Here is a 13,049-nt window from a genome sequence, read left to right on the forward strand (position 1 = left end):
TTTTTAAAATTACACTATGAAAACACACTTCAAAAAATTAGTATTCAGGATAACAATGAAGAACTAAACTTTTATATACTGATTAATAACTCAATATACAAAACAGTACAAGGGAAGTTAAGTGGTAATCCTGTAATTCTAAATCTAAGGTCATATATAGATGCTTAAAAACATAATTTGATATTGGTAATAGTTATCAAAATTTTTGGTTTAAAGCTTGATTTAAATATTTGACTAGCTATTATAAACACCAGTTAACTGTCAAATACAAATGAACAAAATAAATTTTAAAAGAACATGTCAGTATTCTACTTGAAAGTGACTTACAGAGTGAGCAAATTGCAATCAATTATAAAACAACTCCATATTATTTCAGATTTTCTTGGACTCCATGTAATAGATGTAAAACATGCAAGAACTGGGAAGTAATCCTCCCACTATACTTGGCATTAGTCAGGCCCTTATTGGAGAACAATATCCAGTTTGGGGCTCCACAATTCAAGAACGATATGGAGAAACTAGAGTTGGTCCAAGGAGAGCAACGGGAATGATTAAAGGGATGAAAAAATGGACCTATGAGGAAAGGTTAAAAACATTAGAGTCTGAACTGAGAATCAAGTAGCTAGGTACTCAACTTCCAGGGCAGATCAATTTTTGGTTATTTTTGGAAGACTAATTTGGAAACTTTAGGATATTAACAATATATTTTCCCCTTCTTCACATATTGTTATTTGTATTCATATGCTGAAAGGCAAAGAAATCCTTTTTGGATGAAAATAGGAAAAACAGTTATCTTAGAAAAGTTATGAACTGACCCCTCTAAGTTCATTGCTGCTAGTACTGTTGCTATCTACCAAATTCTCCCAAAAGGAAACTATGTGCAATGCATAGTAAGAATATGGCTGCACTGCAGTTATATCTAATGTTCATGTCTAAATTGTTACTGCACACATTTCACGCCCCCCCTCTTTCCATTTAGCCAAATCTCTTATTTATTAGAGACAGTGAGAAAGGGTTTTAATTGTGACCAAGAGTCTACATAAACGATCCATGACCCAGGAGTCAGTGGTTTTCAACAGAAGACAATATTTTCTCCCACGGGACATTTGTCACTGTCTGGAGACACCTATGATTATCACAATGATGGGGAGGGGGTTACTACTGGCAACAAGTAGGCAGAGGCCAGGGAAATTGCTAAACATTCTACATCGCACACAATAGCCTCCTATTTACAAGGACTTATCTGACCCAAATGTCAGTAGTGTGAAGGTTAAGAAACTGGCTTAGAAAAAAATCTTCCATGTTTGGTTGGTCATTATTAATAAGAATGCAGGATTTAAATGAGTGACTTATAAAACGTGTGATGAATTAAGAAAAGGCAGACCACAAATAATCACTAAGGTGTAGTAAGACAGAAATGTCACAAGAAAATAACCGCTGAGTACCAATTAGGATTTCCTTTTGGTGTTTCTGTACAAACTGTCTGCCCATTTAACTTTTCTATCATGGCATTCTGGGAGGAAAATGCACTGTGGATGTATCAACTCTGACAAAACTATACTACCCTGATTAGAAAACATATGTGTGTGTGTACACACGTGCACATGCATATAAATGTGTAAATGCATGTGTGTGTGCGCAATGGAAAGTTTCCATCAGCCATCATTAAAAAGTTTAATTACCATAAGGAGCTCTTCCAGCCAAGGGGTTTATTAATGGAGTTGGGTTACCACTTCCTTCCCTTCTGTTTCGGTCTGCTAAAGCTGGAAAATCTGAAAGGTCCAATCCTGTCACATTTTCACTTCCATCTAAATAATGAGAAAGAACATTAGTTACTGATTCTACAAGCATTTTATTTTAAGTAAGCTCTATGCCCAATATGAGGCTTGAACTCACGACCCAGAGATCAAGCGTCATATGCTCTACTAAGTCAGCCTGGCACCCAGATTCTACAAACATTTTAAAGAGATTATTGAAGACCAACCATAACGTAACTTGAAATGACAGTATCTTCTTCCTAAATAATACTCAGCACTGTACTAGATATGTGTAGGTGTACAATAAACACATGAACTGATCTCACACAAAAGAACTTCATGAATAATTCAGTAAAGTAGTATGTAGCTAGCATAATAAAAGTCTCAAATCCTAGTGACTTCAGACAGACAATAAGGAGTAAGGTGGGACACTATTTCCCCAAGAGTGGCACTCTAAAGTTATAGCTTGTCAGCTAACAAAAAAAAGACTGTTGTGATGTAATCGCTCTTTTCATTATATCCAGAGGTAGAGGTAGTATCTGGATGCTTGAAGCTTTAGTCATACACAGGTATGACAATGACAGTGCCTCTTGCAAATGACCAGAATATTATCTGAAACATAGGCAGTGGAAGAAGAAACTCTAAGGATTTCTGTCCTGTGACCTACCTGTCCCATACAAAAATGTGTGTGTGCATGTATGTGTGTGTTTTACAGTTGGGAAATATAAGTAAGGTTGTATGGACAGGGTTATAAGCAGGGTTCCCATGTATGGGAGGTGTGTGGGAAGCATGGGAATACAATACAAAGTCCAGAAGTTTATATTACTTATTACATAGTAGGCGCTCAATAAATATATATTAAATGAATAAAATTAATCGTTCATTTTAATTGAAAAAAAAATTGGTTCACTTCCATTTAAAAATTAAAATTTAACCCAACATTTCTACTTTGCCTGTTTTATTTTTTAAATATTTTATTTTTTAGTAATCCCTACACCCAATGTGGGGCTTAAACTCACAACCCCAAGGTTGAGTCATATGCTCTACCACCCAAGCCAGCCAGGCGGCCCCTCTATTTTGCCTATTTTAATTATCTCCTTGATTTCTTCTCAACTTTTATTATTCTATTATTCTTACAATCTTACATTCTTAATTTTTGAAGAATTTAATTTCCTAACTTAGTTCTAGCCTGTATTATAGCTTTTCTTTAATCTTTGTTTTGTCTAACGTTTTAATGTTTTAGAGCATTTTCAATTTATTTGGCCTTTCAGTTAATTTTTAACTTTTCTCCAAGTTCCATAATTAGAAGAATCTCAGAAACTAATTATCTCAAGATTACTTTGTTGATAGAAAAACAAAACACTCTATTAACATTCCAAGTCAGGTTACAATTTAAAAATACGAAAAGTAAAAGATAAAATCATGCCCACTATTTCTAAACCAATTGTAGTTTATAACTTTTAAAAAGATACTACTACATAAAAAGACAACAGAAATTTATACAGTGTTTCAAGTTATAAAAGTAATCTTACTTGAATTATTATAGTTACAGTTATAAATTAACTAGAAACACTGAATATATATTAACTTTTAACACACATCTTCATGTCCTGTAAGATGGAATTTAAAATGGTCATAGTATTGGAGAATAATTTTAACCTAAATATTAGTAAACCCCCAAGTTATATTTTTAGGTAAGGACCTGGAAACAATTTCCCTAAAAATAGTTAAAATTTACTTAAAGCTGAATTTTAGAAATGATATAAAAATTTATGGAAGTATATGAAACCATAATTCAGAATATAAGATGGCATTGTCAGACACATTGTTACTTTATGATCCATTCAGGAAAAAAAGAATAACTTGTCAATTAAACTATGATACATAGTCTGATTTCAGAGATGATATGAAAAAAGTGTGCATTTCAGAAACAACAGGAATATGGTACTTCATAGCATTTTAACATCTTGAACACAAAACTCTAATTTTTAAGTGCTAAAATTTAGAATTTTAAAGTCTCATTTGATCAATCTATGCTGCTAAACATGTAATAACACTTAAAAATTAAAAGCTTATAGTCACAAATGACATTTCATTACTAAATCCTGTCTCCTGCTTCCACATATACTACATTCCACTGATCAGTCTTTCCCTTCTATTTCCTTTATGTATAGATCTCTCTGAATGATTACACTCATTATTTTTGCTCCTATGGCCATACTACATCCTTTAGATCTTTACTCAGGAAAAGGTCTGGAGGCAAGGGTGGAAGAGGGTGAAATCTGAAGCAGAATAGAAATAAAGCCTCTTGCTCTCTTTCTCTGAAGCAGCTGATAGAAGAAATAAACCAACAGACCACAAGAATTCAAAATCAGAATTCTATGTAATTAAAATTTACACATAGGGGCGCCTGGGTGGCTCAGTGGGTTAAGCCACTGCCTTCGGCTCAGGTCATGATCTCAGGGTCCTGGGATCGAGCCCCGCGTCGGGCTCTCTGCTCAGCGGGGAGCCTGCTTCCTCCTCTCTCTCTGCCTGCCTCTCTCTGCCTGCTTGTCATCTCTCTCTCTCTCTCTCTCTCTCTCTCTCTCTCTGTTAAATAAATAAATAAATAATCTTTTTTTTTTTTTAAAGAAAAATAAATAAATAAAAAATAAAATTTACACATAAAACTGGATTAAAAAAACCCCAAGGGTTAAATACCAATTATTAAAATTATTAAGAAATTAAGAACTGTTAAGTGCTCCAGTATAATTTTAAGGTTTCTTTGGTTTAGGTCTCTATAACCAGAATACCATACCACTCAATCTAATTTACACTGCAGTGACAGGACTGAAGCTAGAAAATGCTCTTGAAGCAAAAGATATTCTGAGGCATATAGACTAAATTAATGTTTAGGCTTTCTCTAGGTGTTAAGGAAATAGTTCTAAAGTTATAACATTATGCTATTACCGTATCAAGTGAAAAAATATATTTAAATATCTCTCAACTATTCACTGAATTAAATCCTATTCCTGTCAAATCCTCACTAAATTAAATTCTACCAGTTTAACACAAAAATCCTGTAATATTTTAAGACCAGTATGTTGAATTGCTTTATATTTCAAAGATCTACCATATTTTTTATAGGTTACTACCTCCAGAATAAGCTTACCTGTTCCATTAAAAATGTTACTTGATAAGGAGTTATTCATTCCAAATGCCTGATTCCTGTTCATTCCAAATCCAGACATACTGGGTACATAGAAAATAATTTTAGATATACAGTAAGAACACTAACTTTTAGATGAAGAAAAACAAAAGTGTATACTTTTGATCTCCTCATACAAAACAACAGTATGTTTAAAAACAAATACTAATTTTATTTTTCTGAGTTTAACCTTTATTTAAAAATCCTCCTAAAGTCCTTCCATGAATAACTGAGAACCAAAATGTCTTAAGCAGATGATTTTAAAAACAAAAAAACAAATAATTTGCATATAAGCCTTGAGGAAAACAGAGATTAATAGTACTATTTTAGGTACTTGGAGAGCCAACTTACTGGATACACTGGCAGATGTAACTAACCTTAAAAACATGCAATTTAGAGCATAACTATTGTTCCTGAATACTTATTTTCCTTCCACTACTGGTAAGTATACCATTTACCATTATCACTTTCCATAAAAGATCATCTTTCATACAGAGTTTTCCCCATCTAGAATTTAAACGCCTCATGGACAGGATCTATGTCATGGTCATCTCTGCATCCTCTGCCTTCACTGTTCAGGAGGATAAAACAGGCACTCAGTAAATGTTTCATTTACCTGAATTAAATGGTGCTTTTCTTTAACTAAGTTTAGTGTTCTAAAAAAAAGTGTCATTCTAATCTAAATATAGTTTATCTTTCAGCTACCTAAAAGAAAAAGCAAATCTCTCCATAGAACCCTCCATTCTAAATTAATGCACAACTGGTACTTGATAAGTTACAAATGCCTCCTTTTTCTGCACAAGGCTAAACATAAGAGAACAGAAACAAGTCTGAACTTAAAGCAAAGCCAGAAGTAATTAAGAATGTCAAAAACAGCTATTAATGCAAATTCTACAATGAAAGTATGCAACTTTAACATTAAATAATCTGATGAAAGACAGTGTTATCAGTGTTAAGAGTAGGGTTAAACTGTTTGTGGAGATGATGGGGTTTTTCTGGGTTTTGTGTGTGTGTTTGTGTGTAACTTTGTAAAACTAACTATGGCCAAACAATATTTTCACAAAACATGGAGCTGGTGAAACAATACTCTGGAGAAGAGTAGGAAAGCCATTAGAAACACCTGTTTAATTAATAGCATGTTAGAATTGTTGATATAGGTACCTTCAACCACTGAAGGGATGAAAACATTCTATAACAAATACAACTTATCAACAGTAATAAGCAGGGTTATAGAGACCCATGTTTCATTGACAATTTATAAATAATGTGTTTTTCAGAAATAAAATGTAAAAAAATATGGTAAGGCAAAAATTTAAATACACATTCAATGAACAATACTACAAGAAAAGATGTGATCAAGTCCAAGAAGTATATGATTAGGAAGCTATCAAGTAGCTAAGAATTTTGATGACCCTTTACAAATAGTTATTTTTTAAATTAAGAGTAGTAAATTATTAAGAGAAATACTCATAAATCTAAATAAAAGAACTAGAGCTCATGGGATAAAGATCAAACAGGAAATGTGCTAATAACCTATTTTTAATCCACATTTTGCAAGCAGTAGATGGAAGAAAGTGAATTACATGGGTAAGATGATAGCAAACAGATCAAGATCCTTTTTCCTCATACAGTTCCCCATTTAAAAAAAAAGATGAAAAAAATTGGCAAAATTAAACACAATTTTTTCAAGATACAAAGACTTATACTGTAGTCATTACTCTCATATAAATTACCCGAACAGCTTAAAAATCCTAATAAAATGGACAACTGGTCTTCGTATTGTCATTATCACTTGCACAGTAAACATATGCAAATGGAAGTGCAAAAAAGGAGTGAAAAAACACAACAGCTTATCTTTTTATTTTAAATCCCAGAACATGACCCTATTTTCGAATACTGTAAATGTAGCCTTAAAAAGTCTTTGGTCATTAAGTCTCCAAAGCACAAAATTGAATTTCAATTCAAAGAGTACTAAACCAAAGCATAAGTAAAGCAAGGCAGTAATAGTCAAACATATCCCCACTACTGTTTGTAAGTCTGGAACTCTTACACATAAGTGGCCAGCCTTTTAACTGACAAAGGACATAACCACAAAAATTTGCCTAGTGACAACTTAAGAACAATTCTTTTCTAACAATAACAAAAACCTCTAAAGTGCTTTCCAAAATCAAACTAACTTTCAAAGGAGTGTCTTTGAATTTGGGGAGACTGAAGTTGTAACATGTAACAGAAAGAGAATCTTTGGTCATAAAAATATGATGAAACAAACTTATGAGACAGAAGCCAAGACTCAAGAACAGAATGTTGAGTATGAGAAGGCAAATTTGAAAATATCCAGAAAAACAATGATACACAGTATCAATAAACATCTTACCTGTTCACAGTAAAAGGCTGTCGAGAAGGCTGCTGCTTTGGCATACATATTATGCTTGGCGAGCTTCTGTTGGGGCTACCTAACCCTGAACTGCTCATGCTATTTGTCCTGCTAGGAATTCCAATGCCCTGACCAACCTGGGAGTGGTTCATCATATTCCTAGGATTCATAGGCAAAATACCCCTGAAAAAGAAGTCCATTATACTAAATAAGCTCTCTATAATCACTCATTAAAATTCTCTGTAAATAATCAATTGGCCTAACTCCAGAACCTCAAATATACTTTCAAATTACACCACTAATTTTCATTAATATAATTCTTTTGTCTGGTCATTCTAGCTCTTTGAAAAGTCACACAAACCAACAAGAAATCGGGTAAATTATAGCAGAACTAGTATATGGTGATATTTAAGATGAGAAAACTATTGGTTTGACTAAGACATAAAATAATACAAATGTATTTCATGCATTTATTTAAAAAAGTTCATTCCAAATGTATGTCATTCTATCTTCTTCAAACTAATATGCATTCATCTCTGTAATCAATCTCATTTTATTTTACTCACTAGAGCAATGTATGTGTGTTGAGGGAGCAATAATCATAATTATCTGAGGAATGATTTTAAATTGCCCATCCTCTTTTGAGGAAGAGCTGACTTCTGAAAAAGCTCCCCAGGTGGTGATTAACCCTTGATACCCACCCCACTGACAACCAGTATGCTAGAAGCATGATAAAAACATCTTATACTATCCTTATCAATTTGCAGCGAAATAAAATGAGCATAGGGTATTAACTTTCTTTTCCTCAGTGAAAGGCACTGAACCAGAAAAATGAAATAATTAGTTATCTTATTAAAAAACTAAAATGCTTGCTTACTCTACAAAGATACATTTTGAGAAATATTCTGGTCCATCAATAAATACCTGCTTGGAGATGGAGGCGTGTGAAGTGACATTGTTGGTACCCCTGTTGTTGGCGTGACGTGGCTCGGTAACTGAGTGCCTTGTGATAAGCTGCGATTTAACTGAGGGGTATTGTTGCTCATCCCCCTCATTGGAAGGCCTAGTGCACCTATTAAAAAAATTCAGAAGAAGGAAATTCATTGCCATCAGGAATGAAATTGTTATCCATCTTCTGGAGTTGGCAATTTAAAACATTTTTAAATGACCTAACATGTAATATAGTATGCAAATTTTTAATGGATGTATTCAATTCACTCCAAATGGACTCTGATTTTAACAAAAATGTTCTAATCTGAAATTTAATATTATGAATGGATACTGCCTTCATATTTCTATCTTCTGTTCATATTTCTATTTTACAATATTAGATGACTTGTTTCAATGAAAACATTTTGTACAAATATGGCTTTAAGAAATTTGCAATCTTGTGTTTTTATGTTTTAAAATCATCACTGAGGTACACAGACATTTAACCCCACTTTGCTAAAGTAGCTTTAATTTTTATATGATCCTTTTAAAATGCATTTAAAAAATCTCTACTATTTATACATACATATTTCTCAACATTATAATTTTTTACAAACCCAACATAAAATGTCAGCAACTGCTAAAAATCTCAAGCTGATACTACGAGAGACAGGAATTTAAAACATTTAAGTTTTCAAAGTATAGCAACCTTCCATTTATCTAGTAGTCTTGGGGAAAGATCCAAAACAATGGATGTGTTCCAATAGGTATATTTTACAGACTACTTAAGTTTCACCATTCAGATACAAAACATAAAAAAAAAATATTGGGATAAATATTTCAAAAATGTATGACATATTTCCTTTTATTAATATGAAATATAAATTACTGATTTCTTAATGATTCATAAATGCCATGGATATCTAATATTCTGAATCTTTAGATATCCTTCCTACCCCTTTCATCCCTCAGAGTAAGGATGTCCAGCTGTCACCAGTTATCATATCTGCCTATGGATGCCTCCACTTCCTGACCCACCCTTTTCAGTGATTTGTTTCTAGTCAGTTGTGAAACAGCCTATCAGTCAACAAAACTTACTCTGAATGGGAAGTTAAATAAAAGTGTAAGATGAAAAGCAAATGAATACATAGTTACTTTAGTGCTAGGGATTTAAAGTGACTTTTTTCTTCCATTTCTGATCTAATTCCAAAAGCAAGAATTTCAAGGACCTGAGTATTCTGAAACTGTGACCTCCAAAAACTGGTGTGTATATGTATGTTCTGAATGGTTTACTTCAAGTACTTTTGTAACATTTACCTTTGGCATAACAATGTCATACCTAACCTAAGGAGAGCAGTGGGCCACAAAGATTCCACTGGAATCTGCCAGCCACAGTACTCAACTTATAGCCTAACTTTGCTTCTCAACTTAATGAACCCAGTAAATCCAACTCAATGTAGCTACTATGTTCTTTGTACTAGGTGTACTCCTTTCAGTCAGGTTCCATTAGGACGAGAGGTTAGTTCTACCTTTCTTTCAATGACAGGAAGAGAATGAACTGGCCTAGATTATATGCTGGTTTAGTTCATCATATGTAATGTCTGGTCCCTACAAGTTTCGTGACCGTGAATGTACCAGTAGGTGCAAATGTGTTCTCTGAATTTGGGACACAGTAAGGAAAAATGAGATGAAAAATTAGCCATATAAGATTCTTCAGAAGAAATCAGTCTTTTCCTTCTCTTAAGCCACTCTAGTTTTCCTGATTGCCCTCTAGATGCTCCCACAGTGAACCACCAAAGTGATACTTTTCATATGCATTCAATAAACATTTATTGAGTGCCTACTATGTGCCAAGCACTGTGCTAGCTGCTGGAGATACAGCAGTGAACAAGACAGAAAAGCTCCTACCCTTGGGGAGTTTACATCCTTCTCCCCAAATAATGCCGTCCTAAAGTCAGCAACAGCTGCAAATTAACCACAGGAATGTGTTTCACACAATTACTGACCACACCAAGAAATACACAATTTTAGAGCCAGAAGGGACCTTAAAGATCACCTAGTCCAATGTTCGCATTTTACAGATGAGGAATCTGAGCCTCAGATGAGTTAACTGCTTTCTCCAAGGTGACACACAGAACCAAGACTAGAATTTAGATCTCTTAACTCCTAGTGTTCTTCACAGCAGCCTTATGGGAGGCTCACAGAACATGAAGTGATCACCCTTTGTGTATACCAATTTGTAACACCTCTTGCCTATTTTATGTTTTTTCTTGCTTTCTTTTTCTTTTTTAAAATATTTACTTCAAATTTTTTCTAAACCTCCATTTCCTGGTCTCTTCCTTCCATTTTCTTTCTCCCTCTCTTGTTTATACCTGTTCAAGTTTTCTTTCTCCTAATTTTACTTTCCCTTTCCTTTTCACTCTCATAACTTTATCATTTTAAATAAACATACACTTCCCAAAAATCTAGTATCCTCTGGCTGTTTTCTAGTAATCAATGCCTTACAAAACTGAGATTTGTTTACTTTAATCCTTCATATTCAAATTATTCTATGTTGTATTATGAAAATCCAGAACTTCAGAGTAACTAGAGATTATCTGTAGCAAAAAACTTTTGGAGATCGAAACAAGAATGTATGATTATTTATTTAATCAATTAGGGACTGGCACATGAGCTAATTTATAGTGCTGAAAATGGAGGAAGACAATATGAAATAAACCCAAAGATTAGTGTCTACTTTTATTTTTCCTTCAACACTTGATTTCATGAAACAGCTAATAATAAATTCAAACAGTCCGAATTGCATTTTGTTGAACTAGGGAGGTATGAAAAAAAGTACATCAATTTCAAATGGGATAATCAAGCTTTAAATACCTTAATAAGCTAGTTCAAATTCAATTAAAAACTGAATTCTTTTAAAGCATGAAGAGTATCACTGATAGGAACATACAAAGATTTATTTTTAGTTAACCAAATACACTAAATCTTTAAATTTGAGTTACTTGAGTCTAACAATTATAACTGGGTAAGGTCAAAGACAGAACTTTACTCTTTTAGTAATATATTTAGAAACAATCACAGAAAATCATCTCCAAAATATTTTACCAAGAAGACATGCGAGCCAAAAGAGAATACCAGGGGAAAAAGACTCATTAAAAAATCTGGCATAAAATAATTACAATAGGTAAAAAATATAAATGAGGAATAACTGAACAAAAAAAGCTAAAAAGTAGCTAAAAAGGTTACAGTTCTGAATCAAATTTTTCCTTCAACCTGACAAATTGCTAATGAAGAATAATACAGTATTAAGAGAAATCTATGAACATACTCAATGTAGACTCCTGCCTCTAATTTGGCAGGGTGCTATACAGAGAATGAACTGAATTAATTGACCATTTTTCAGAAATCCAAAGCAATATGATCTAAGAAATGCTTCCATGAATTATTTCCACTGTACAAACTGATTAACAGCAATCCCTTAAATATCTTATGCCTCCTTTATTCAATCTTTTGCTAAAAACAAAGAATATTAATAATATAAAAGTTATAAGAAAAAATCCAATCACAGCAACCAAATCCTTGGATACTCATACTTAAATCAAGTCTCCTGAAGGAGAAGGATACAAAATCCCTAACTGCTGCCAAAGGGCTTAAAGCACACACTCCCCCTTCTATTTATTTCCAAAGCAAGTAGTTTATCCTAGGAACCCACTGTCCTCTCCACACTGATGAACAACTAAACCTTCTAACCTCTAACCTGTCCTCACATCTTACTCCAATCTGCCCCATACTCAGCTGCGTAATCTTCTCTGTAACATTATTTTAAGTATTTTCCTTCATTAAAATCAAAGGATTTTGGAGACAGAAAAGTCTCCAGAGATCATCCAACTAAGTTACAGATAAAGAACATCAAGAATTAAGTTACTTGCCAATCACAATGAAGAATAAAAGTAACAATCCAATTTCTTAACTCTTATTTTCATCCTTTTTCCGACCAACTACTTTCCACTTCTTATAGTAGTTGCTAACTTTCACATCATCTGTGGAACACTAATGTCTGGGTCCCACGCCTAGAAATTGTCACTCAGTCTGAATGCTGACAATTCATGACTAGAGAGATTTAAAAAAAAACTCTCCAGGTGTTTTTAGGTATATAGCCAGAGTTGAGAACCACTGCCTATTAATATTATATTCAATCACAGTTTAGTCTTTTAAACTTCTCTGTCAGGACTAAAAAGATTCTTTTAATCTCTGGGGTTTTTGTTTGTTTGTTTGTTTGTCTCCCAGCTTTACTGAGATAGAATTGACATATCTATTCCTAATTAATATTTTACTCACTCCAATATAAGCTCTTTTTATATACCACATATTTTACTTACAATCTTCCTCTTTTCCCTGGTCCTCTCTCCAAATTTGTCCCTGCACTTTTATTCATATCTGTCTCCTCACCTGGAATACATCCCCTTCTCTCACCTATAGAAATACAGAAGAGTATCTTTAAAAAAAAAAAAAAAAAATCATGATGCAGCTGTTTACACACAGCACATGTTTAGTGTGCTCTGATGAATATGGGAGAGACCACTAAGTCAGATGTGAAAGTAAAATGGATTCGGAATCAGAAAATTGTTTCCTGGAGGACACAGTATATGAATTACATAATGAAAGAGACCCAGTCAGGTACTTGGTGGTGGTGATGAGGAGGGATCAGGAAGGTAAAAATGTTGAAGCAGCTGAGCCTGAAAATGGCAAGATAAAAGAAGAGAAGGGCAAGTGATATGCCTGGAGGAGGAGTGGGTTTGCT

General features: G+C 33.5%; 1 protein-coding gene across 8 annotated transcripts in view; it reads right to left on the reverse strand.

Annotated features, from left to right (window-relative positions):
- The window catches only part of CNOT2 (CCR4-NOT transcription complex subunit 2), a 120,190-nt gene that overhangs the window by 16,138 nt on the left and 91,003 nt on the right, over positions 1–13,049 (reverse strand). For 7 of the 8 annotated variants that reach the window (XM_044226633.1, XM_044226632.1, XM_044226639.1 and 4 more), the window contains 4 exons: positions 8,243–8,390; positions 7,319–7,501; positions 4,909–4,988; positions 1,683–1,808 (listed from right to left, as the gene is read on the reverse strand). In XM_044226633.1, the coding sequence (XP_044082568.1) occupies positions 1,683–1,808; positions 4,909–4,988; positions 7,319–7,501; positions 8,243–8,390 (537 nt within the window). The remainder of the gene's footprint in view (positions 1–1,682; positions 1,809–4,908; positions 4,989–7,318; positions 7,502–8,242; positions 8,391–13,049) is intronic. The other variant, XM_044226638.1, reaches the window with a different exon arrangement.

The sequence above is a fragment of the Neovison vison genome, chromosome 12 (genome assembly GCF_020171115.1).
Source record: "Neovison vison isolate M4711 chromosome 12, ASM_NN_V1, whole genome shotgun sequence".
Lineage (NCBI taxonomy): Eukaryota > Metazoa > Chordata > Mammalia > Carnivora > Mustelidae > Neogale > Neogale vison.